The sequence below is a fragment of the Stegostoma tigrinum genome, chromosome 25, assembly GCF_030684315.1.
Source record: "Stegostoma tigrinum isolate sSteTig4 chromosome 25, sSteTig4.hap1, whole genome shotgun sequence".
Lineage (NCBI taxonomy): Eukaryota > Metazoa > Chordata > Chondrichthyes > Orectolobiformes > Stegostomatidae > Stegostoma > Stegostoma tigrinum.
In genome coordinates this window covers 14,567,670-14,592,562 of record NC_081378.1, presented here as the reverse complement: position 1 = coordinate 14,592,562, position 24,893 = coordinate 14,567,670, and the positions used below count along the sequence as shown (strand labels likewise).

The 24,893-nt window shown below is 41.6% G+C and overlaps 1 protein-coding gene across 2 annotated transcripts in view; it reads right to left on the bottom strand.

Moving 5' to 3' along the window:
• Positions 1 to 24,893, bottom strand: part of exoc4 (exocyst complex component 4) — a 449,005-nt gene that overhangs the window by 414,165 nt on the left and 9,947 nt on the right. For both annotated transcript variants that reach the window (XM_059654495.1, XM_059654496.1), the window contains one exon: positions 3,567 to 3,751. In XM_059654495.1, coding sequence (XP_059510478.1) covers positions 3,567 to 3,751 — 185 coding nt within the window. The remainder of the gene's footprint in view (positions 1 to 3,566; positions 3,752 to 24,893) is intronic.

Here is a 24,893-nt window from a genome sequence, read left to right as displayed (position 1 = left end):
AACAACAAATTGTCACTTTGCAAGTCGGATAAGAGGGAAGCTGTTCCTGAAATTGTTAAGCTTTGTCACAGATTCATAGCATAAAATTTTAACAAATTTACAAATAAAAAAAATTTTACCTTAGAGCTGACATTACAAATATTATAACAATTAGTAGAAATTAGCTACTTTATCTTCTGCACTAAGATCAGCAATGGATATATAAATACCCTGTACTTTATTGAGAAAGGAACAGTGTCACTGACCTCCGATCTGAGCTCTATTTAAGACAGCAAGCCACCATGTGAAAGCTAGATTCAGAATGGTCTCTAACCTCTCCCACACATAGTAAAGGAGTTCCAATAAAGATAGATTTTGTACTGTTGAAGGGGGGGCCTCGGTTCCCCTAAAATGCTTCTCTCACACAAACCCTGAAGCCTACTCCAACAGCTAAAAAAGGTAAATCAGTGCTAATCTGTGGTCCTCAACTCCATTTCCCAGTCACCACCTTAAATCCCAGATTCCCTGACACGTTAATAACCTGCCTCAGTGGCCTTAATTCTTTTCTCTATTCTTTACTGGGACTTGACCACCATCGTTAAGGCCAGCATTTATAGTGGCTTGCTGGGCCATTTCAGAAGATGGTTGCATCAACAGACAATTAGGTGCTGGAGTAGGCCATTCGGCCCTTCGAGCCAGCACCACCATTCATTATGATCATGGCTGATCATCCACAATCAATATCCTCTTCCTGCCTTATCCCCATAACCCTTGATTCCACTATCTTTAAGAGCTCTATCCATCTCTTTCTTGAAAGTATCCAGAGAGGTGGCCTCCACTGCCTTCTGGGGCAGAGTATTCCAGATATCCACCACTCTCTGGGTGAAGAAGCTTTTCCTCAACTCTGTTCTAAATGGCCTACCCTTATTTTTAAACTGTGTCCTCTGGTCCTGGACTCACCCATCAGCAGAAACATGCTGCCTGCCTCCAGATTGTCCAATCCCTTAATAATCTTATACGCCTCAATCAGGTCCCCTCTCATCCTTCTAAACTCAACTGTATACAAGCCCAGTCGCTCCAATCTTTAAACATATGATAGTCCCACCATTCCGGGAAATGACCTCGTGAACCTACGCTGCGCTCCCTCAATAGCAAGAGTTTGGAGACCAAAACTGCATACAATACTCCAGGTGCGGTCTCACCAGGGCCTTGTACAGCTGCAGAAGGACCTCTTTGCTCCTATACTCAATTCCTTGTTATGAAGGCCAGCGTGCTATTAGCTTTCTTCACTGCCTGCTGTACCTGCATGCTTGCTTTCATTGACTGATGTACAAGAACACCTAGATCTCGTTGTGCTTCCCCTTTACCTAACTTGACTCCATTGAGATAGTAATCTGCCTTCCTGTTCTTGCCAAAGTGGATAACCGCACATTTATCCACATTAAACTGCATCTGCCATGCATCCGTCCACTCACCTAGCCTGTCCAAGTCACCTTGTATTCCAATAACATCCTCTTCACATTTCACACTGCCACCCAACTTTGTGTCATCAGCAAGTTTGGTAATATTACTTTTAATGCCTTTGTCTATATCATTAATATATATCGTAAACAGCTGCGGTCCCAGCACCGAACCTTGTGGTACCCCACTGGTCACTGCCTGCCATTCCGAAAGGGACCCGTTTATCACTACTCTTCGCTTCAGGCCACTACTGTGGAATTGGAGACACATGTAAGATTTCCTTTACTAAAAACTCATGCATTCACCAATGTCATTCAACAATAATCACCAAGTTTCACGATCATGATTGAGACTTGCTTTGAATTCCAAAAATTTATATCAAATGCCATTGTGGGATTTGAAACCATCTGCTAAATGCACCAAGCCAAAAAGAACAGCACAGCAGATGCTGGAAATCACAAACAAAAACAGAAATTGCTGGAGAAACTCAGCAGGTCTGGCAACATCTGTGCACAGAACAGCAGAGTTAACATTTCAGTTCAGTGACACTTCTTTGGAACTGTCTTTACCTCGGAAAAGGTTGGTGTTTATGCTGGAGCTGTCAGATGGGCCAAGGGAGGGAGAAGTAAATGTTCAGTGGAAGTGGTGCCCAGAGAGCAAGAAGGAAAAAGGAACAATTGGGAATTCTGGAAAGGTCAGCCTGGAGAGAGTCAGCAGCTGCTCATGGGGGCCATAACTGGCTGACATTGGGTTATTTGCGGTAGCACCTCTTCTGCCAACAGATTTGGTGTATGGAGTTTGGTTTAGCGACATGAGAGAAGGTGCTGAAGTCCTAAAATTATTAAATGCAATACTCCATCCAGAAGGCTGCAGGTTCTCCAAGTGGAAAACAAAAAGCTGTTCTTCCAGCCTGCACTAAACTTCGCTGGAGCACTGCTCCAAGCCAGAGTTAAGACACTGGCCAGAGAACACAATATAGTGTGTTCAAATGGCAGACAACAGGAAGCTCAGGTCAATGAGGATGAAATGAAAGTGGTCTGCAAAGGAACTAGCCAGTCTGCATTGCATTTTCCCGATGCAAAGTAACCCACACCACACACAGCAAACATACAGTCAACTAGATCGAGTTAAGTGCAGATAAGTCATTGCTTCATGTGGAAGGTATGTCTGGAGAGTGGAGGCTCGGGTTGGACTGGAGCAAAGTTTTCCACATATACTGCTTCCATGAACACACCTTTGAGCTGACGTAAGTAAAAGGAGTTAGAGAATTTGTTCAAAGTGAGAATGTGCTTGACTGGGCAGAGAAGGGTGGTAAAGGATGAGCATGTTTCTAGTTGTTTTTTCCCTAGAAAGAAGGAGGACAGCCCAGAAACAATTCTATGCAGAATGGGCAAATAAAGTGAGAGATTGCATACTCCTGAAGCATTAGCTTGGGCCTCTGGATTGTTTATCTAGTGACACTATTGTCAAATACATCACTGGAAGAAAACATAAGGCCAACTTAAAGGTGAAGCTCCTTGACTTTTTAAAAAAAGGAACGAATACACAAGATCAACTCATGGAGCTTGCGACAGTTTGGGGATAACTGATATCAATCTACAAAGGTCCAATTAAAAGCTCTTCTGGTGTTAAAAAAAGTTACATTAAATAATCACAGTATAAAATGTCCAACCAGATACAGAACAGTGTGCAAAATGACATTTGGCATATTTAGCATTCTGACCCACTTGATCATCTCACCTGAAGGATTATTTTTCTTATCAGACTGTCAGTTACTGATGATACTGCTTACCACTTAGCTAGTCTTTAACAATTTCGTGAAGAAACGTCACCGAAACATTGTCAATCTTTCAAATAGCTTTTCTTCTTTCAAAATGAAACAAAAAAAGAGTCACATTCACAAAGCCTCACAACACAAGTTCAAAACACACAGAGGTGAATAAACATCAGAAAGAGCAGTCTTTTTCAACGGTGATCCCATAACACCAAAACTACAAACCAAAAGCTGCAAAAAAATGCACCAGAGAAATTCTAACAATTCTTGACTTTTAGTCTTGGGCAGTTGACATTTATGTTGCTGTTCTCACTTATATCTCATTCTTTCTCAAATCACACTCCATACTGACCCAATTTTGTTTTTATCCCGGCTTTGATTGCCCACACGACTTGTGGATTTGATATACAGATGGCGGTGTAACTCATCAATTAACACCAAATGCATGTTCAATTTCTTGCTGTGGAGCTCTAGACGCAGATCGCTCAGTCCTTCCACTTGTAGCAGCTGTCCCTCCAAAGAATCTACTGCAGAGACCTAAGACAGAAAACAAAAAGACAAAACAACACAACTGTGATTTTTGATTCCTATGTTCCATTAGTAACATTAATACTCCAAAGCTTGGGCCACCATGGCACTCAGTCTAAAACCCTGATTTCCCCCAGGCAACACTTTGATTCAGCTCCTCATTATGTAATAAGTACTGACACTCATTAACATTTATGCAGTCCCTCATCTGATTGGACACATTGGGTATTGGGAGACAGGATCAGGATCTATTCACATTTATCAGGTGAATAAACTATTTTAGCTACCAAGCAAGGACCCCAGCATCACAGATAATGGACTTCAAACAATTTGATTCACTCAACATAATATTAAGAAATCACTTAAGTTGGACTCGCAACAATTAGGCAAGTGCAGAGGACTCCTTCACACTCGTAAATTCTACTCTGGACATGGTGAACAGATTTTGGGGAGTTAAGTAGTGAGTGAGTTGCGCACTGCAGAATTCGCAACCTCTGACCTTTTTTTTTTCGGTAGCACAGCATGTATACTGCAATTAATTTTCTGGTCAGTGCTAAGTGGAAGTTCACTTAGCATGTGGAACTTCCTGGGAGTCATACAGCTGCAAGCTGATTACTTCAATAAATATCGCCACTTCAGCATAATGTGTTAATTATGATAAAGGAAAGTAATTGATGATAGTAAGTCAAGTCAATATAAAGCATGTACTTATGTTTGTCACCAAAACAGAGGTAAATTAAAATTTACACAACCCATCCTCAGAACCATGAGCCACGAGAGTTCGTTATGGATGTATTAGTTGGGTAGATTAAAGGTGAGCCAGTAGATGATGTGGTTTGCCTGGATTTTTTTGGCATGGAAATGTATCAGATGGGCATCTGGCAGCATCTGAAGAGAAAGAGTTGGCTTTTCAACTCCTATGACACTTCATGACTACATAAGTTGAAGGATTGTTTGCAGAAGGAAATAAAAAAAAGATCAGGCTTGTCTAGTCCTGAAAAGGCAGGTAAACTGCAACTCAGATAAAAGTAATTCATTGCACCGTTGCAACAAAAGGTCTGTCAGCTCTTTGCAGCCCTGCATGCAGCAAACTGGATAGTCTCACTCTGGTTTAGTACACGTCAAATAAAGTTTAAAGACTAAACAGCCTATACCATTTCTTTTTGACAATTCACTATTGCTTCCATTTGCAGAATCCTTTTCTCAGTCATTGCTCTATTGAAGCCAAAAGAAACCAATTACCTGGCTGATCAGTCTCTTAATATATCTCGTCACCTTCAAAAGATGACTACAGCTGGAATCCCAGGTCTCTGTTCCAAGTCAGAATTTACACCACACGACCAGGTTATAGTCCAACAGATTAATTTGAACACACAAACTTTCAAAGCATAGCCCTTCATGAGGCAAGGTCATGACCTGACAAAGAGGCTACATTCCAAAAGACTGATTTCAAGTAAACCTGTGGGACTTTCATCTGGTGTTCTATGACTTCAGACTTGTTCACCCAAGTCCAACATCGACACCTCCACTTCATGCCTACCAACTGTTACAATACACACTCTTGAACTTGCTATTAAGTTGACATTGCCATGAACCATTTCATTTGACCAAATGGATCACGTTGTGCTTCTCTGTCTGCTGATAATCTATGGATTCTGCTACCCAATCTGCATCATGATACAGGCAACTGATATCACTCCATTTGGAACACCTTCAATTTTGCTATAAAAATTGGGTAATTTTATTTGGCATTCCAGGATTCAAGTCATTTATAGATCACAGAACAAAAAGCAACAGTCCTTGCTTCAGGGAATACCACAATTTGCTATCCTCCCATACAAAGAAACAAAACAAACATTCAGGACGGAGAAGATGACAAGTTTCTTCACATAATTAGACAAATCTTCAATTGTCAACATGTGACGATTGTTGATATTCCAACACCGAGTACATTCAAGGCCTGGTTAGAATTCTGGTGACTCATGAAATCCAAGTATATAGGGAGTCGGGGACTAAGCAGAATTTACAGTCCAAGATTAGATACAATTGCTGTTAATACTGAAGAAGTTCAGTCTACACCCGCTCTTTCACTGGTTTGATGCATTACTAAAACATGGTTATTTAATTGATTTTGCTCTTACAATGCTTTTGGATGTGAGCATCGCTACCAAGGACATCACTTATTGCACATACAAAACTGCCCTTTCAAACGTTGTGTTCAATGGCCTTCTGGAACAAATGTAGCTCATCAACTACAAGTACATCCAATGCTATTTGGAAGTGAGCTCCAGGATGTTAGTGGCACTGAACAAATAGCAATATAGTATCACATCATGAGATATGGCTTTGAGGGGAACTCAGAAATTGTGATGTTCTCTGCTACCTTCATCCTCCCAGGTGGTCGAGGTTGTGGATTAGGAAGGTGCAGTAGAAGGGGCCCTGGTGAGTTACTGCAAAGTTTTGCTTTCTTCTTGGATCTAACGGTGGCCACTGTCCACCATTAGAAAAGGGAGAAAAATGTCGAAAGGATAGATGAGCTGCTGATTAAGAAGTCAACAATGTTCTGGACTCCTAGGTTGGAACGTTGTTGAAGCTGTATTAATCCAATGAAGTGCTGAGTATTCCATCACACTCCTGACTTGTGCATTGTAAATGATAGTCAGGCATTGGGGCAAGTTATCGGTTTCACAATTCTCAGTCTTGGACTTAGTCCTTGTCTGGTTACAAGAGCAAGTCTCTGGTCAATGGTGTCTGGCCAGATGTATACAATGGCTGATTCAGTGATGATAACGCTATTGAATTGGCAAGCTGGAGATGATGAGACTCTTTTTTGGTGCAAACTGGCACGAAATAAGCCAAAACAAAGAACATTTCTGAAACATGGCTGGACCACTTAACATCCACTATGAATGTAATGACTGGAACAACGTCAGGCAGATGACTATCAGAGTATCAGCTGCGCAATTGGGGCATGTTAACTTGATGCAAATCAGGGAGTCCTGGCTGACAAACAGGAGTGTCACGGGCACTGTTCACTCATGGAGCCAGCAAAGTAGCTGAGTCGGTACACTCAACCATGCACGTGTGAATAAAGGGTACCTTGGTGATGGGCTATTGGCATTCATAAAGTTATTCTAGTGGCAACGAGAGAAAAACATGGCCCTGAAGAGTCTCATTCACAACAGTCATTGATTGGAGGTAAACACGTCTGGCATCATGCCAGTATTTGGAAAGCTTGGCTTGATTGATCCTGTCAGAGACTGGGCCCATTTTGCGGAAAAAAAAATGTTGTTTTCCAGGCAACTGGTATTGTGGCAGACAAAAAGAAATGAGTGATTCTCCTGACAGTATGCGGACCAACAGCTTTTATGGTTATTAGGAACCTAACTTTCCTTGAAGCACCAGATACTAAAACCTTCCAAGAATCAACAGATACAGTTAAGGGATCTTACAGCCCCAAAACTCCTCTAATTCAGGGGAATCCGTGTTCGGATTTTGGACCAGGTTGAGACGGCTGGCAGAGGCATGTAATCTTGGTTTAACCCTAAATGAGATGCTGAGACTCAGTTTGCTATGTGGGATTAACGAAATCAGGCAAAAGCACCTACTCGCTGAAGCCCAAGAAGACTGCAAACAGGCACAAGTGATATCAATTGTCAGAAAACGTAGCAAGTGGGGCTTGTGAATTGTACTAATTTTCCAACAGAATTGGCAGCCACACGAGGGCAAACGCTGACTAGAGGAACCCTAGGTTAGCCCACAGTAAAAACCTCAAAACAAAGCCGAGCTTCAACCAAATGGTTAAAATTGGAGGGGATCCAGGCAAGCAGGTTGCTGCTGAAATGCAGACTCAAGACAGCAAGAGTCCCAGTAGGCCTGAAATTGACCAAGAGAATTTATAGGCCACTATCCAGGTGAGTGCACACTGAGAAGTCCACCTACTTCTGTTTTGGTGGAGTGAAATTGCTTAGCAACATCGAAATCAGAACCAAATCAAAATGAACATTTGGTTAAATGGTCACCTGCCTCTGAATGAGGTTGATACCGGTGCAGCTGTATCGGTGACTGCAGTACTAATCTTGACCAGAATTTGCTCTGGACTCCAACCGTTAAGTTTACGCAAGGCCTCAGCCAGGCAGAGAACCCCTACCAGGGAACCCCAACTCAATAAACGTACTACTTCAGTTCCAGTCTCTTAGGAGAACCAGCAGGTTTAGTTACCATTGACTGTAATAAAAGGCTCAGGCCCAAGGTTGCTGGGGCAAAATTGGTGATGATTCAACTTGTTTGGCTCAAATTTTGCCATTAGGAAATGGCTGCCTGAGCAAATTCCTAATTAAATACACAGAAGAGTTTTTCCAGATAGACTCGGGACAATCTGTGGAAAAAGCCCAACATTTTGATTTAACCTTGCCTATTCCTGAGCTCTACCCATACTGCCTCATTGCAAGATTCCTCTCATGTACCCTCCCTCAACCCAGGTGTGATGTGATCCTGATCAGCAACTCAAAATCACCACCCCCCCCCCTCACCCCTTTGTTTTCTATTCTGCCCCGTCTAAAGCAGCGATATCCTGGAATGTTAAGCTGTCAGTCTTGCCCCTCCTTTAACCGTGTCTCTGTAAAAGAAATAACATCATAATGCCATGCGAAAATCCATGCTCTTAGTTCATCGATCTTACTGGTCATACTTGCATTGAAGTAAATGCACTCCAGACTCCAGTCCCTCTGAGCACCCACTACCCACCACCCCCAGCCCCGCCCAACTTCCCTCTGCTTACTCTTACTCTGCACTATGCACACCTCAGTCTCTCCTTTGTCCTGAGTCCCTGCACTTACAGGCCTTTTGTTCTGGTTCACAGCCCCCCGTCACACTCATTTTAAACCCTCCCAAAGAGCTGTAGCAAACCTCCCGCCATGATATCGGTTTCCCCCCAGCTCAGGTGCAACCTGTCTTTGTACAGGTCCCACTTTCCTGAGAAGACATCCCAATGATCAGTATATCTAATGCCCTCTCTCCTGCACCAGTTCTGCAGCCACATGCTCAACTGTACTCTCTTCTGTTCCTTGACCACAGGCAAAGTTCCACAGCACTGGAGATTAGTGAATGTTGTTCCTTTGTTTAAAGAAAGGAAGTAGGGATAATCCAGGAAATTGTAGGCCAGTCAGTCATTTGGCATCTGTGGTGGCAAAGTTCTTAGAGACAGGATATATGCACATTTGGAGCAAAATGGGCTCGTTACCGCAGGCAGCATGCTTTCATATGTGGGAGGGGAAGGTAATGTCTCACCTACCTGATGATTTATCTTTTGTAACCACTTCAAACTAAAAAAAAATTCAAATCGATGAGGCTAGTGCTGTGGATATAGTTTATATGGACTTTAGTAAAGCATTTGATAGAGTCCCACATAGCAGATTGGTATAAAAACTAAAGTCACATGTGATTGCAGGTGGGCTGGTTAGATAGATACAATACTGGCTTGGTCATAGAAGAGAGACGATAGCGGTGGAAGGGTGTTTTTCAGAATGGAGACCGATAACTAGTGGTATTCCACAGGGATCAGTCTTAGGTCCTCTGTTGTTTGTAGCATGTACAAATGATCCGAGTGAAAATGTGGGTGGTCTGATTACTAAGTTTGCAGGTAACACAAAGATTAGTGGAGTTGCCGATTGTGCCAACATTTGTGAAAGGATATGACAAGATAGAGGTAGATTGGTGACTTGGGCACAGAAATGGCAGATGGAGTTTAATCCAGACAAAATGGGAGGTGATGCATGTTGGATGATCAAATTTAGTTGTGAAATTGACTGTAAACTGCAGAACCCTTAGGAATATTAACACACATTCTGATCTGGGGTGCTGGTCCACTAATCCCCCACAAATGGCAACACAGGTAGCCCAGTGATCAAGGCGGCGTATGGCATGCCTTATATCAGCCGGGGCATGGAGTACAAGAGTTGGCAAAACATGTTGCCGTTATATAAAACCCTTGTTAGACCACATTTGGAGTAGTGTGCGCAGATTTGGTCACCACATTATCAGAAGGATGTGGAAGCTTTGGACAGAGGGCAGAGAAGGTTCACCAGGATGTTGCCCAATCAAGGGCACTGCCTCGGAGGAAGGATTAACAACTAAGATTGCTGTCTTTCCAGTGAAAACAGCTGAGAGGAGACCTGATAGAGGTCTACAAAGTTATGGAGAGACATAAGTAGAGTGAATAGTCAGACGCTTTTCCCCCCAAAGGTTGAAGTTTCAATTACAAGGGGACACCGCTTCAAGGCAAGGGGGGAGAAGTTTAAGGGAACTGTGCGAGTAAAGTTCTTCCACGCAGAGAGATTGGCAGAAGCCTGGAATGCACTGCCAGAGGGGGTGGTGAAAGCAGGCACATTATACAACACTTAAGAGGCGTCTGGATGGTTATATGAATAGGGAGGGAATAGAGGGATACAGACCGAATAAAATGGCAGAAGGTTTTTTTTAAAAAGTTTAGTCAGGGCATGATGATCAGCCCTGGCTTTGGAGGGCTGAAGGACCTGTTCCTGTGCCATACTTCCCTTTTGTTCTTTTGGATTGAACAAACAAGTACAGGTCAGCCAACCTTAACAGTGGGAAAAAAAATTACTGATAACAATTCAGAGGAACACGATAAATCTCCATTTAGCAAGGCACGGAGTAAGCAAAGGCAAAGACAGCATTGCAGTTGCTGAAGAGAATTGCTAGTTGTGGCTGCAGTTTCCACACAGTCAAAAAATCATAGCCATCATGTCAAGGATAACCAGACAAGATAATGAAGTGCCTCATGAAAATCTTAGGAGGAAAAAAAAGTGTAGAAGGTAAAGTCTGATCCCTCCATAATCAAAGGCTTAAGTAATTGTCATTACTTGTTGTTACACAGGCAAGTATTCTGAAATTATAAAAGTGCAACAAAAAGAAAAGAATTTAGCTGACTTCTTTTATACAGGTGGCTCTAAGTAGTAGAGAGAAGCTCCCATCCCATCAACAGGAGGGATTAAAGTACAAAATAGTGCAAACACCAAACGATGCATGTCCAACAATACGAATGCCAAGGGCCACATGACATCTAGCCAAGAGTATCAACAGATAGCCTTGTGAAAGGACACTGGAAAACAGCATTCTAACAGGGCAATTGAAAAACATTACTTCGTCATTTTGACATCAGACCAGTGAACCCAGCTTCAAAAGGCAATAAACATGTACTCAGTACGATGCAGCAGGCAAAGGTCTGAGGAGCACAATGGTCAAAAGGAGAGATAGCAAGTGCTGATATCAAAGTTGCAAGTAATCACTATAATGGAGAATGTACAAATATCTGGTACTTTATTAGGAAAGGCCGAACGTCCAACAGACCTCTCCCATGCTGCAAGGCAAGGAACTCTGAACAAAGACAGGTTGCAAATGAACATGAGACTCAAGGCTCCTCTTTAAAGATCCCTCTCCAACAGTCACCATAGATTTATTCGGGGAACATCATAGCTGACTAACATGATTGCATTTCTTGAGAGTTAACAAGAAGAGTCAACCAGGATGCTGCTTTTGTTGGAAACTGTATGCATTTTAAACAACTATTGCTAAATCATGCCTGTATGTTTGCGGGATCTTAAGCACGAGTTGGATATTACAGCCTTTGCCTAAATGGGGTTGCAAGTAAGACAGGAATAGAAGAAGCTGAACATTCTGTTTACAGATCTGATCCAGAAAGTTTTGCAATATGCAAAACAAAATTATAGGGATGAGGAAGAATGATCTGGTAGGAGGAGAGATCATGAAAAGGAGGCTATTTTAGTCAAAACAAAAAGAAAGAATAGTCACTGAAATAAAAGTCATTGTATTCAAGACAAAGTGGCAGGGTGTAAGCAAAACTGGCTGATGAGCAAACTGCAAAGGATAATGATCAATGGGTGCTCATGATGGAGGGTTGTCTCCATTAGGGTGTAACAGGTCTCCATACTCATTCCTTGCTGTTGGTGTACACATTAGATTAATGTATAAGTGATATATTAAGAAAATTGCAAATAATACATTTAAAAAATTACGTGGATAATGAAGGACAAATCTATAGATGGAAAGGCATGAGGTTCATACAGACCCAGAGTTTAAGTTTTGCTTTCAGTTGTTCAAATTGGGGTATTGGAGTTGGAGTTGAAGCTGCTAGATATAGCTCAGTCTCTGCTGCCACAAAAAGCTTGAGTTCTCTTCTGCTGCTAGGTTAATTCTTTCAATTTTTCCTTTTCTTCTTGGTTCAAGAACATCAAAACTGAAGGCAATCTGTTTTGCTGAATTTGCCTTTGTCGAGGGTGTGTTTGTGGGATGCTGCTATATCGGAGCAGTTAATGATTAGTCGTTAAACAATTAGTTTGTAAAGTATTGCAATACAATTAAAGTTTGACCAAATTTTTTTTTGTTTGTAATTTAACGGTAATAAGAATAAACTGACGTTCTGCTTCAAGCCTAGTAATTTGGCCAATAAAGTCACATCCAGAATACAGTACCTTACACTTGCCTTTGAATAAGATAAAAGTTAGGTCCACGCTATCTTGTTGATATATTGTGAGACGGTTTTATTCTCATCCATAACATGGTCCTACATTCCTTTTTAGGAGGAAAGCTTTTTCTCCCCCCGCCCCACCCCCCGACCTGGCCCCAATCAGGTCTCTTCCAAAACTGCCCTAAAAGACATCAATCTATAGATTTCTCAGCTAAATTGTCCTCATGAGAAAATCTTGGAGTGTTGTTTTGGCTAGAATGAAGGAATCTGAAGGTACAAAATGGATAGGAAGAGTCACTAAACAACTTGCAATATTGAGAGGTAGTTTTCTATGATGAGAGCATCGAGAATGAGGGATCACTGAAAGCAAAAGACAACCTATTTAAGTCAGAGATTACATTATTTTCTTTTCTCTGAGCAAGTCATGGAACGCCCTTTCTCAAAAAGGCAATGGAAGCAGGCTTCAAAATCTATTTAAAGGCAGAGGCAGATTGATTCTTGATAAGCAAAAGGTATGAAAGTTTTATTTTTGTTCAGGTATAGATTGCAGTGGGAAACAGGTTCCAAAATCAGATCAGTCTTGATTTTACTCCAAATCAATAAGTTCAAAAGGCAAAGTAACCAACTGCTGCTCCTAACTGATTTATTTGTACAGCTCCGAAAGCATGCTTTTTCAAATAAGTCTGTTGACCTATAGTCTGATGCAGGGTGATTTTTGACTTTATATTCATCTCCAGTAAGCTAACAAAAATAATCCTTGTTATTATGTGCAATGATAACACTTTCAAAACATCTGTACATACTGAATGCAATTTCTCAGGCTGACAGGGGGTTTAAAGGTCAAGCGCAGATGGCAGCAGGTGAGTCAGAAACAAGCAGTAAGCCATTCAAGGATTCAACAATATTGCCCTGCCAGCAATAAGACTATGAGTAGATCAAGTGTCTGAAGTGGAAATTAGCTCTTGTCAAAACACCAAATGACCAAAAGCCACTGTTACATATGTCTAAATTTTTAGCATGCTGTGGCTGTACACTGGATAGTACAAAGAAATTAGAAGGTTATGCTATAGTCATATACAAATGAAGCAACATTATCGAACCACACAAGTGTGTTATCACGTTTCAATAAACACCGTCTCTTTTTAATCACCTGTACAATTAAAACTGGTTTCAGAAGATTCTGATACAATCTTCAGTTGTTACTTTTCTTACTGCACCTGTTCTATGAAAGTAAACAGGCTGCAATGGCTAATCTTCAACAAATCACCAACAGAAAGATTAAGCTGTACAAAAATGCCTCAGGTTGTGAAAGACATAAATGGCGCATGATCTTGGACTGAAAGCAAGAGAATTAGTTTTACAAAAAGGGTGCTGAAACTTCTGTTCACCATGAAGCATGAGGAATCCTAGAGATGCAAAAAAATCGCAATATAAAATCAAAAGGTATTTCACTTTTTGAGTATAACATATTTGCAGCAAATCGGTTTATGCAATGAGATTAGATTTCTATTCCTCTGGGGATCCAGCAATGTCTACTGTACGCACGCACTCAATAAAACAAAAAACTGTCACCATCAAGGATTTCTAAAAGATCTATCTTTCTACACCTTGTACAAGCTCAACAGAACACACTGAAATCATGAATGTCAATAGTCTCCTTTTCATCTCTATGCAACTAAAGGTTCCACACCAAGTTTTATGTGATTCATTTAATGTGCACTGAAGTACAATGAAAAGCTTAGCTTTGAGAGCAGTACAGGCAGATCATAGCAAACAAAGACATACTGATGACAGGGTACTTCAACAGGAGTAAGGTTTCAAAAGGTTATAGCTGCGCAGGAGGTGCACAAAACAAGATCGACATTATTAAATAAAGTTAGTGTCCATTCAGCAGTCTAATAATGGCAGGGACGAAGCTGTCCGTGAATCTGTCAGAGAGAGCGTTCAAGCTTCTATACCTTCTGCCTGACAGAAGAGATTGTAGGAGAGGATTACTGGGCTGGGAGGGGTCTTTGATGATCTTGGCAGCCTTTCTGCAGCCATGAGGAGTGTAAATGGAGTCCATGGATGGGAGGTTAGCTTCAGTGATGGTCGGGGCTGTGATCACAACCTTTTGTAGTTCTCAGCAGCTGTTATGCGCCCAGATAGCACGTTTTCTATGCAGTGTCTGTAAAAGTTGGGAAGAGTCCTTATGCACGTGCTGAATTTCCTAACGACCTCTTCTTCCGCAGATGGCTTGAGCCTTCTTGATCATTGCACCCCTGTGAGAAGTCCTGGGCAGGTCGTTGGTTAGTTATCATCTCTGAGGAGCTTGATGTAGACTGGGGTGTGTGCCTCTCCCTAGCTCCTGAAGTAAATGATCAGTTCTTTTGTTTTGCTGGCATTGAGGGGTTGTTATCATTATACAGCAACACCAAGCCCTCTCTTTCCTGCATTCTGACTCATTGTTGTTTGATCTCTGTCCTCTCAAAGGGGTGGTGTCATCAGCAAACTTTTAGATGATAGTTGTTCAGAATTTGGCTACATAGTCTTTGGTGTACAGAGAGTATGCTGGGACACTAAGATCACATCCTTGTGTGGCACCAATGTTGAGGGTTACCATGGAGGAGGCACTGTTGTCTATCTTCACCGATTGCGTTCTGTGAGCCAGGAAGCTTAGGATGTAGTTGCAGGTGGAGGAGCCGAGACTCAAGTCTCAGAGTTTCCCCCAATCAACCTGGAGGGGATTATGGTGCTGTAGGCACTGAGTAGGAGCTGGGTACAGGTGGTGTCCTTGTTGTCAATGTTCCAGGGAAGAGTTGAGTTTTGGGCTTGGGAAATGACATCTGCTGTGGACCTGTTTTGTCAGTAAGCATACTGCAAGGGATCCAGACAGAGTGGGAGGTTAGACTTGATGTGGGCCATGACCAGCCTCTCAAAGTACTTCACGATTATGGACATCACAGCCACTGTGTAGTAATAATTAAGGCATGTTGCATGTTGTTCCTTTGGTACTGGGATGATGCTGGTTTTCTTGAGGCAGATGGGGAATGGAAGAGGTTGAAGACGTCAGTGAATACCTCTGCCAACTGGTCCACACAGGACCCAAGCGCACAGGCAGGGTCTCCTCTAGGCCATTTGTTTCCTCAGTTTGAGTCTTAGGAAGGCTGATCTGATGTCTGCAATAGTGATAGAAGAAACAGGTGCATCCAGGGCTGCTGGGGCAGACGTCGGACCACTGGCATTCTGCTCGAACCAAGCACACAGCAGATCAGGAAGCGATGTGTAGCATGGATTCCCTCACTAACCTGACTTCGCATGAAGTTAGAGATGGCCAATTTGTGTGCCAGGAAAAATAAACCTGTATGACCAATGGACATCTTTCATTAAATCCATGTCGTAAAATAATAGATACCAGGCAGGAAAGAAAAGGTCATTAACTAGAGTCTCCAATTTCACAACAAAATCATAAAATTGTCCTAAGTCATCAAAAAATGGTTTAGCTGGGGACGACCTCAAATTAGACAAATCCATGCTGGCTTTTGTCTCAGAGTAATGCAGCTGCTTCTATTCCAGACTCTGAAATAAACCTCAGAATATGGCAAGACAACAAACACTTGGACACAGACATCTGCAGTCAGTTTGCATGCAGCCACAAAAAAAAAATCACAGATAAACCATAGCGACACATTTCTTTTTCATAATGAAACAGATCCTCAAAGAAGAAATGTCCATACTGTTTGCCAGTCCTGTACTGGGGTTTAGTAAATATGCGCTAAGCATGAGATTGGGATCATTATTGGATAATGTCAAACTGCCACACTTTGTCAGAAAAAGACAAGAATGAAATGGTCTTAAAAAAAGGAAAAAAAAACAAAAAAAGTGGGCATTGCTTCCCTAACTTTTAAGTGTTGAAAGGCCAGAAAGTTCAGAGGATAGATATCAGCATTTCACAAATGCAAAGAAATGCATTGCATTCATTGCTCACCTTTAATTGCCGAGAGAGAGTACTTAGGAGTCAACCACATTGAAGACCAGGTATGGACAGCGATTTCCTTCTCCAAAAAGGAGATTAGTGAAACAGCAAGGTTTTCCCAACAATCTGCTGACTCATGGTCATCAGTTAGACCCTTAATTCTTTTTATTTAAAAAATTGATTTCAAACCTCGACCCTGTGCCATGGTGGGATTTGAATCGGGATCGCCAGAATATTATCTGGGCCTCTGCGATAATACCATTATGCCACTATCATATTTAGAAGAACAAACATTACAAGAGTGGAGTTCAGTCTTTGTACCAGCGTGCTGATAATTTTTTGACTCATTTCAGGCATTTTGAAGTTAAGTGAATAGTTCATTTGTGACAGAAGACGCAGAAAGTGAGAGAGTAATCCTCTTAAGGATCATTAAACCAAGACAGCCAAAAGAGAGAAGTTTATATTCTGCATGTGTTGCTGGTCGTCCTGAGGAATACCCAACAAAGCAAACACAGATCTTGACAGTGCACAGGTATTAATTTCAACAAGACCTTGGATCTGAAACATTTACTCTGCTTTCTCTGTATCAGACCTGAGCTTTCCCAGCTATTTCTGTTTTTGTTTCTGATGTCCGGGATCCACAGTTCATTGTTAAAATTTCATTTTCTCAGAATGGAATTGTGATCCTGGAACAAATCTCACCACAGGTCTCCATGCCAAAATTTTAACTAGAAATGCCTCAGTTCATGAAGTCATAAAATTATTCGGGCAATGTTATGAAGATAAAAACCAAGGAGAACTGTGGATGCTGTAAATCAGGAACGAAAACAAAGTTACTGGAAAAGCTCAGCAGGTCTGGTAGCATCCGTGGAGGCGAAAACTGAGTTAACGTTTCGGGTCCGGTGACCCTTACTCAGAACTGGGTTCTGAACTCCATTCTGGGGAAGGGTCACCGGACCAGAAACATAAACTCAGTTTTCGCCTCCACAGATGCTGCCAGACCTGCTGAGCTTTTACAGTAACTCTGTTTTCGTTATGACGACAATGTCGGAATTACCGTTTCACAAGTAAAAAATTACTCAAATTAATTTAAGTGGGGAAAAAAAGGAAATTCAAGGATGCAATCCACAAAGTATTATTTGCAATCTTCAGGTGCTTACACAAGTTACCTGTATTCTTTTTGGCAAAGGTAATTTTCCAAGAAAAAAAACACGTTGTTCATAAAAATGCATAAATTCCAGAAGTACCAAAATACAGTTTTGTTTCCCCATCTATTTCACTCAGAACATATTAAAATGCTGACGGTGTACATGTCTGCAATAGAACTTAATTGACTTCATTTCTGAACACTTTTTGTGGCAAATTCCACTTAAAGCACTGTGCAATAAAGAAGCGACTTTGTGAATACTGTACGAAACTTACTTCACAAATACAAAGAACAGTTGCGCTAAAACAAAAGGTATCTGCCTTAATTAAAAGCAGACAAGATTTCCTCCCTCCACTTCCAGTTTCATCATTAGCTGTGAGGCAACAGTGGAAGTACAACAAAGTGCAAAATAAGCAAGTGTGCACAAGAACAAAGTTCTCTTCAAGCATGTCCCTGTTTGGGCCTCAAAACAGATCAATTCTAAGCACAACGCAAAAAAAAAAACTCATTTCAACAGGTGGACTCTCATATTACCCAAAATTCTGCACCTTTTCGGAGCTGCTTTCTGATGCAGTAACAGCAATTTATCAAATTAGAATACCATGCAAGACAGTTTTTCTTTTGGAACTAGCAACTGAATTTGAAGGTTAACTTCTATACCTGGAAATAAAAAAAAACAGGAAAGTTCTTCAAGTTGAAAATAAAGTACTGTACATGCTTGAGATTCTTGTTGAAACAGTGTTTATGCCATAAAGACAGGTAGCCAAAACTAAAAATCAGCCTACCTGTCCCAGTACTTGCAACAATAAAAAGTGACTCTAATATTTCCTAACCATACTTTTTGAATAACAAATACCAGACACCAAGTTTACAGCTTAAAAACAAAAGAATTAACAAAACTACTGCATTATTAGTAACTTAACAGAACAGAAGTTAAATCACAAGATAAATCTAAATGTCAAGGAGTCAAACCCTAACCTCCTTCAATGCTCTCCCACCAACTCACACAAAGGCACACACAGACAATGAAAGGATAAATCAAAAAGGATAAACAAGATGCGCCTGGCCAGTTCACTCAAGTCATTCACATGAACCGTCATCATGTCACAGGCCCATGGGATTGTAACTTGCTTGGTTTCTCAAGACATAGCATATGCCAAAAGCTTCCAGTAGACTGGGAAGAATATTCCATTTAACACTTACTGAAAGTCAGAATAGAAGAATTGGTTCTAAGTTGATAAAGGGAGGATAAACAAGGGTTGGTCATATCTCAGTCCTTTTGCAAAACACAATTCAAAACTATTTCAAACTTTTTTGTTTATCTTTGGTGGACTAATCAGACTCATCTACATCATGACAACTTTCCAATAATCATTTTGTATTATACCAGACCGCTTGGATTTCAACAGTTCTTTCCAAAAAAGCACAGAACTGATTTTTACACTGATTATTTTTTCTTCCTTAAACTCAAGCTTGAACAACAGTTTACACATGATGAATGTTAGAGTCCCTTCTGCGTCCTCCAACGTTGGAAGGAATTATTTGCCAATTGTGCAGCGGCCAGCATTGTTAAAGTAGGTCCACTTAATGATCCAACAATTGCCTGTCATAAACTTATCCCTTAATTAACTGACTATTCTCAAACACTGGGTAGACAAACCGCAGACTGAATTGCTTGCCAGCTGTTAGCCTGTTTGCCTGATATACCTGATGGCAAATGAAATCATATCTCCAGGAGTTACATTTCAAAAGGATTAATAAATTGGATTAGATGGGGATCAAAACTTTGAGCTTTGCCATCATCCAAAATAAAAAAAATGCTGGAAATAGTCAGCAAGGCCTGCGCAGAGAGAAACGAAGTTGGTATTTCAAAGAAATAAGCTCTTTATTGAACTGGGCAAGTTATTCAAATCTTTCCTCATGACTGATGGATGTCATCCTGAGCAGCATTCTTGGCTACCTCTTCTGCACTCTCCTATGCATTGAAATTTTTCCTCAAGTGTGCTGCTCCAGAGCTGTTTAAAAAAAATTCAACCGAGGTATAACCAATGTCCTATACAAATTCAGTGTCACCTCTGTTCATATACAGGCCACATCACTGAAGAAACCTAGAAACTATCCTTGTAGAAGCAGATCTCTTGACGTGCCTATCAGTTTTATTGACTTACACATATATTCATGTAGGTCTCATTGTTCCTGACACTTTTCAAAACAGTACTTATTATTTTTATTGTCTCCAAGTTTCATGTGGACCTACTTTAACAATGCTGGCAGCTGCACAATAGAAATCATTAGAAAACATTTTAGCAAATGTCCAGAAACTTGGTTATCAAGGTAAATTGGCTGGTGCTCCAAAGTGTGGAGCTGGATGAACACAGCAAGCCAAGCAGCATCTTAGGAGCACAAAAGCTGATGTTTTGTGCTTAGACTGTTAATCAGAAAAGGGGGATGGGGAGAGGGCTATGAAATAAATAGGGAGAGAGGGAGAGGCAGACTGAAGAGAGTTGCAGTGGGAGAGAGATCCCCTGAGGTTGGTCCGGAGGGAGGAGGGTAAGTTCTTCAGTTTAGGCATCCCTGGAAGAGGCTTCGCAATGGAGGTTAAAATTGTGATCAGAGATAATGGGAACTGCAGATGCTGGAGAATCCGAGATAACAAAGTGTGCAGCTGGATGAACACAGCAGGCCAAAGACCAACGTAGGAGCACAAAACCTGTCCTTTCGGGCCTGATAACAATACTCTTCCTGTTCTGCTATCAGCACAGTATCTCCCATTCTTCATCTTGCAAAAATGAATGTGCATATACACTAAGTGTGCTTTAAACACATTTCCATACAGATTTTAAATGTAAAAGCTTGCATGTCACTGACTCGGCCAGCATTTACTGTCCCATGCAAATTGCGCTCAAGAGCATAGATGTCCACTGTTTTCTTGAACAGCTGCAGTCCTTGGAGTATAGACAACCACAATGCTGTCTGGAAGTGAATGCCAGGATTTTGGCTGAGCAACAGTGAAGGAAAGATGATATTGTCCCAAACCAATGGTATTGCTTTGAAGGAATTATGGTCCCTATGGTCCCACGCATCTGTTGTCTTTGTCCTTCTAGTTGAACTAGTATATTCTCCAATGCAATGCCTATACCAATCAGCACTGTCCCACAAACAGTATAAATCCTCGTTTTCCTCTATGCTAGTATTCCTACAAATTGTACTGAGGAGCATTTAAAAAAACCTAACAAAATGTGGCTTTTTTCACAAATACTGTGAATGAAATTTCTCTTGTCAATTATATTTCTTCCAGAATATTTGGTTTGCACATTTTATGGTTTCTTATTGAATTGCATTTCTAATTTTCATGAAGTATTTTTCTGTACCCAGACATTTCTTTGCTCTACCACCTAGAGTCACAGATGTAGAGCATGGAAACAGACCCTCCAATCCAATGCATCCAAATATCCTAAGTCAATCCAGTCCCATTTGCCAGCATTTGGCCTATATCCCTCTAAACCTTTCCTATTCATGCACCCATCTAGATGCCTTTTCAATCTTGTCATTGTACCAGCCTCCATCACTTCCCTCTGGCAGCTCAGTCCATGCATGAATTACCCTGTGTGAAAAGGTAGCCCCAGAGGTCCCTTTTAATTTTTTCCCACCTCTCCTTAAACCTGGGTATAAGACCATGGCTATTCACTTTATCCGTGCACTTCATGATTTAATAAACCTTGAAAAGGTCACCACCCAGCCTCTGATGCTCCAGGGAAGGGCAGCATGGTGGCTCAGTGGTTAGCTCTGTTGCCTCACAGTGCCATGGGCCTGCATTTGATACCCTCTCGGGTGACGGTCTGTGTGGAGTTTGCACGTTCTCCCATGTCTGCGAGGATTTCCTCAGGTGCTTTGGTTTCCTCTTATAGTCCAAATATGTGCAGGCTAAGTGGACTGGCCATAGTGTTCAGCCGTGTGTGCATGGAGGTGGGTTTGGGTAATGGGTCTGGGTAGCATGCAACCCTGGCAATATCCTTGTAAATCTTTGCTGAACCGTTTCAAGTTTCATAACATTTGTCATAGAGCAGGGAAACCATAATTGAATGCATTATTCCAAATATATCAGAAGCAAAGTCCTGTACAGCCACAACATGAACACCACCGCCCCCCCCCGCCCCCAACCAACTCCTATACTCAAAATGTACTGACCTTAATTTGAAAATTAAATGCCTAACACTTGACTCAACCTGCTGCACCTATCTACATTGAAACGCATTCAGCACAGGCATGGTCAATTCTGCGAGCCTAAGATCATATCTGTTTCATCGCAGTCCTCAATAACATTTTTAAAATGCTAATCCTTATTTACCATGCCAAAACAAATTTCAGCTCGCTTCGATGGAAAGTTTAACGCTTGCATCAAAATTGAAAAGCCAGTATTTTTACACTACACTTAAAATACAGAAAGAATTAGCTTAACTGTAACTCTTGAAACACTTAACCAAACAAGATTTTTTTTTAAATTAACTAAGTAACTGTTCCAAAATAGTAACATCCCATAAACACACTCATGGCAAAAGCAAAGTCAGTAAAATTGATTGTCTCATATGCAATTCTAGCAGCAAGAAGAGAAGCCCAGCCTTTAGCCATAACAGAGCTAGGAATAAGAGCTTCCACATTCAGCTTCAAGACCCAAACACCTGCAGAAGGCTAAAAAAATCTTGGTTCTATGGGAGTTTGACCCCACCGATTCAGGCTGCTTCTATTATTCCAACATAAAAAATACCAAAGCTCAGAAGCTGTTTACTTTACTAGCTCTGAGCAGACTGCTTGGCACCTCGCGCGTTTCAGGTCTGGTGACCCTTCCTCAGGGAAGAGTTCTGAGGAAGGGTCACCGGATCCAAATGTTAACTCTGATTTTTTTTCTTCACAGATGCAGCCAGGCCTTCTACTCGATGTTCATCTTTAACATCGCAAAGACTGTATCCAACGTCCGAAGTGATTAACGAGAAAACCAAATGGCTGCCAGCAAATACACAGACTGAGACATCAGCTGACTCCAACCATTAAAAGTGCCACTGGCATCATCACACCAAAATGGTGAGCAAATACAGCAAGACGAGCACATCATCAATATAGTTCCAGGGAAGCAGTCAGTCACTTACTCAGTCCTGGAGAGATGGCTGACTGGAGGAAGGTAATAGAGGTGGCCTCGAGCCCTATTTAGTGACTCCACAGAAAACCCAAAATGGGATAGGTGCATTCAATCACTTAGGAAAACTGTGCACACACCCACAGGTGGCAGTGATACAATTCAGCTCTCTCAGCATCAATCTTTGCAGTTAAAAATAAAAGGACCTGTATAAAGAGAGAATGAATTTGTACTAAGGTACGGATAAAAACCTGGCTAGTTTTCTCCAGGAGGCAAGGCAATCAGGCACAATTCTGCAAAACTCTGTACAAAGTTCAGAGCCAAAAGCAACCTTGCTTAAATCTGATATTTTCCAGTCTACCTGAATCCATCAAAAGGAACATGATATGCATTTATAACCAAACATCACTTTGGTTTCAAAAGTAGCAGTTTTTTCAAAAAACCTTTGTCAGTAATTAGAACATGACAGGACAGGCCCTCGATGTTTTGCCGACCTGTCATATCAGTCTGAAGCCCATCTAACCTACACTATTCATGTACGTCCATATGCTTGTCCAGTGATGACTTAAATATACTTAAACTTGGCGAATCTACTACCGTTGCAGGCAAAACGTTCCATTCCCTTACTACTCTGAGTAAAGAAACTACCTCTGACATCTGTCCTATATCTTTCACCCCCCAATTTAAAGCTATGCCCCCTCGTGCTTGCCATCACCATCCTAGAAAAAAGGCTCTCCCTATCCACCCTAACTAACCCTCTGATTATCTTATATGTCTCAATTAAGTCAACTCTCAACCACCTTCTCTCCAAACGAAAACAGTCTCAAGTACCTCAGCCTTTCCTCGTAAGACCTTCCCTCCATACCAGGCAACATCCTAGTAGCTCTCTTCTGCACCCTTTACAAAGCTTCCACATCCTTCTTATAATGCGGTGAACAGAACTGTACACAATACTGCAAGTGCGGCCGCAGAGTTTTGTACAGCTGCAGCATAATCTCATGGTTCTGGAACTCGATCCCTCTATTAATAAAAGCTAAAACACTATGCCCTCTTAACAACCCTGTCAACCTGGGTGGCAACTTTCAAGGATCTGTTTACATGGACACCGAGATCTCTCTGCTCATCTACACTACTAAGAATCTTACCATTAGCCCAGTACTTTGCATTCCGGTTACTCCTACCAAAGTGCATCACCTCACACTTATCCGCATGAAACTCCATTTGCCACCTCTCAGCCCAGCTCTGCAGCTTATCTATGTCTCTCTGTAACCTACAGCATCCTTCGTCACTCTCCACAACTCCACCGACCTTAGTGTCGTCTGCAAATTTACTAACCCATCCTCTACGCCCTCATCCAGGTCATTCATAAAAATGACAAAACAGCAGTGGACCCAACACTGACCCTTGCAGTACACCACTAGTAACTGGTCTCCAGGATGAACATTTCCCATCAACTACCACCCTCCTTCAGCAAGCCAATTTCTAATCCAAACTGCTATATCTCCCACAATCCCATTCCTCCGCATTTTGTACAATAGTGACTGTGGGGAACCTTATCGAACACCTTGCTGAAATCCATATACACCACATCAACCGGTTTACTCTCATCTACCTGTTTGGTCACCTTCTCAAGGAACTCAATAAGGTTTGTGAGGCACGACTTACCCTTCACAAAACCATGCTGACTATCCCTAATCAATTTATTCTTTTCTAGATGATTATAAATCCTATCTCTTACAACCTTTTCCAACACTTAACCAACAACTGTGGTAAGGCTCACTGGTCTATAATTACCAGGGTTGTCTCTACTCCCCTTCTTGAACAGGGGAACCACATTTGCTATCCTCCAATCTTCTGGTACTGTTCCTGTAGACAATGACGAGTTAAAAATCAATGCCAAAGGCTCGGAAATCTCCTCCCTGGCTTCCCAGAGGATACGAGGATAAATCCCATCTGGCCCAGGGGACATCTGTCTTCACCCTCTGTAGGATTTCTAATACCTCTTCCTTGTGAGCCTCAATCCCACCTAGTCTAGTAGCCTGTATCTCAGTATTCTCCTCGACAACATTGTCGTTTTCTAGAGTGAATATTGTCGAAAAATATTCATTTAGTGCTTCCCCTATCTCCTCTGACTCCACACACAACTTACCACTGCTATCCTTGATTGGCCCTAATCTTACTCTCGTCATTCTTTTATTCCTTAAGTACCTATAGAAAGCCTTAGGGTTTACCCTGATCCTATCCACCAAGAACTTCTCATGTCTCCTCTTGGTTCTTCTGAGCTCTCTCTTTAGGTCTTTCCTGGCTACCTTGTAGCCCTCAAGTGCCCTAACTGAGCCTTCACATCTCATCCTAACATAAGCCTTCTTCCTCTTGAAGAGTGATTCCACCTCCTTTATAAACCACTGCTCC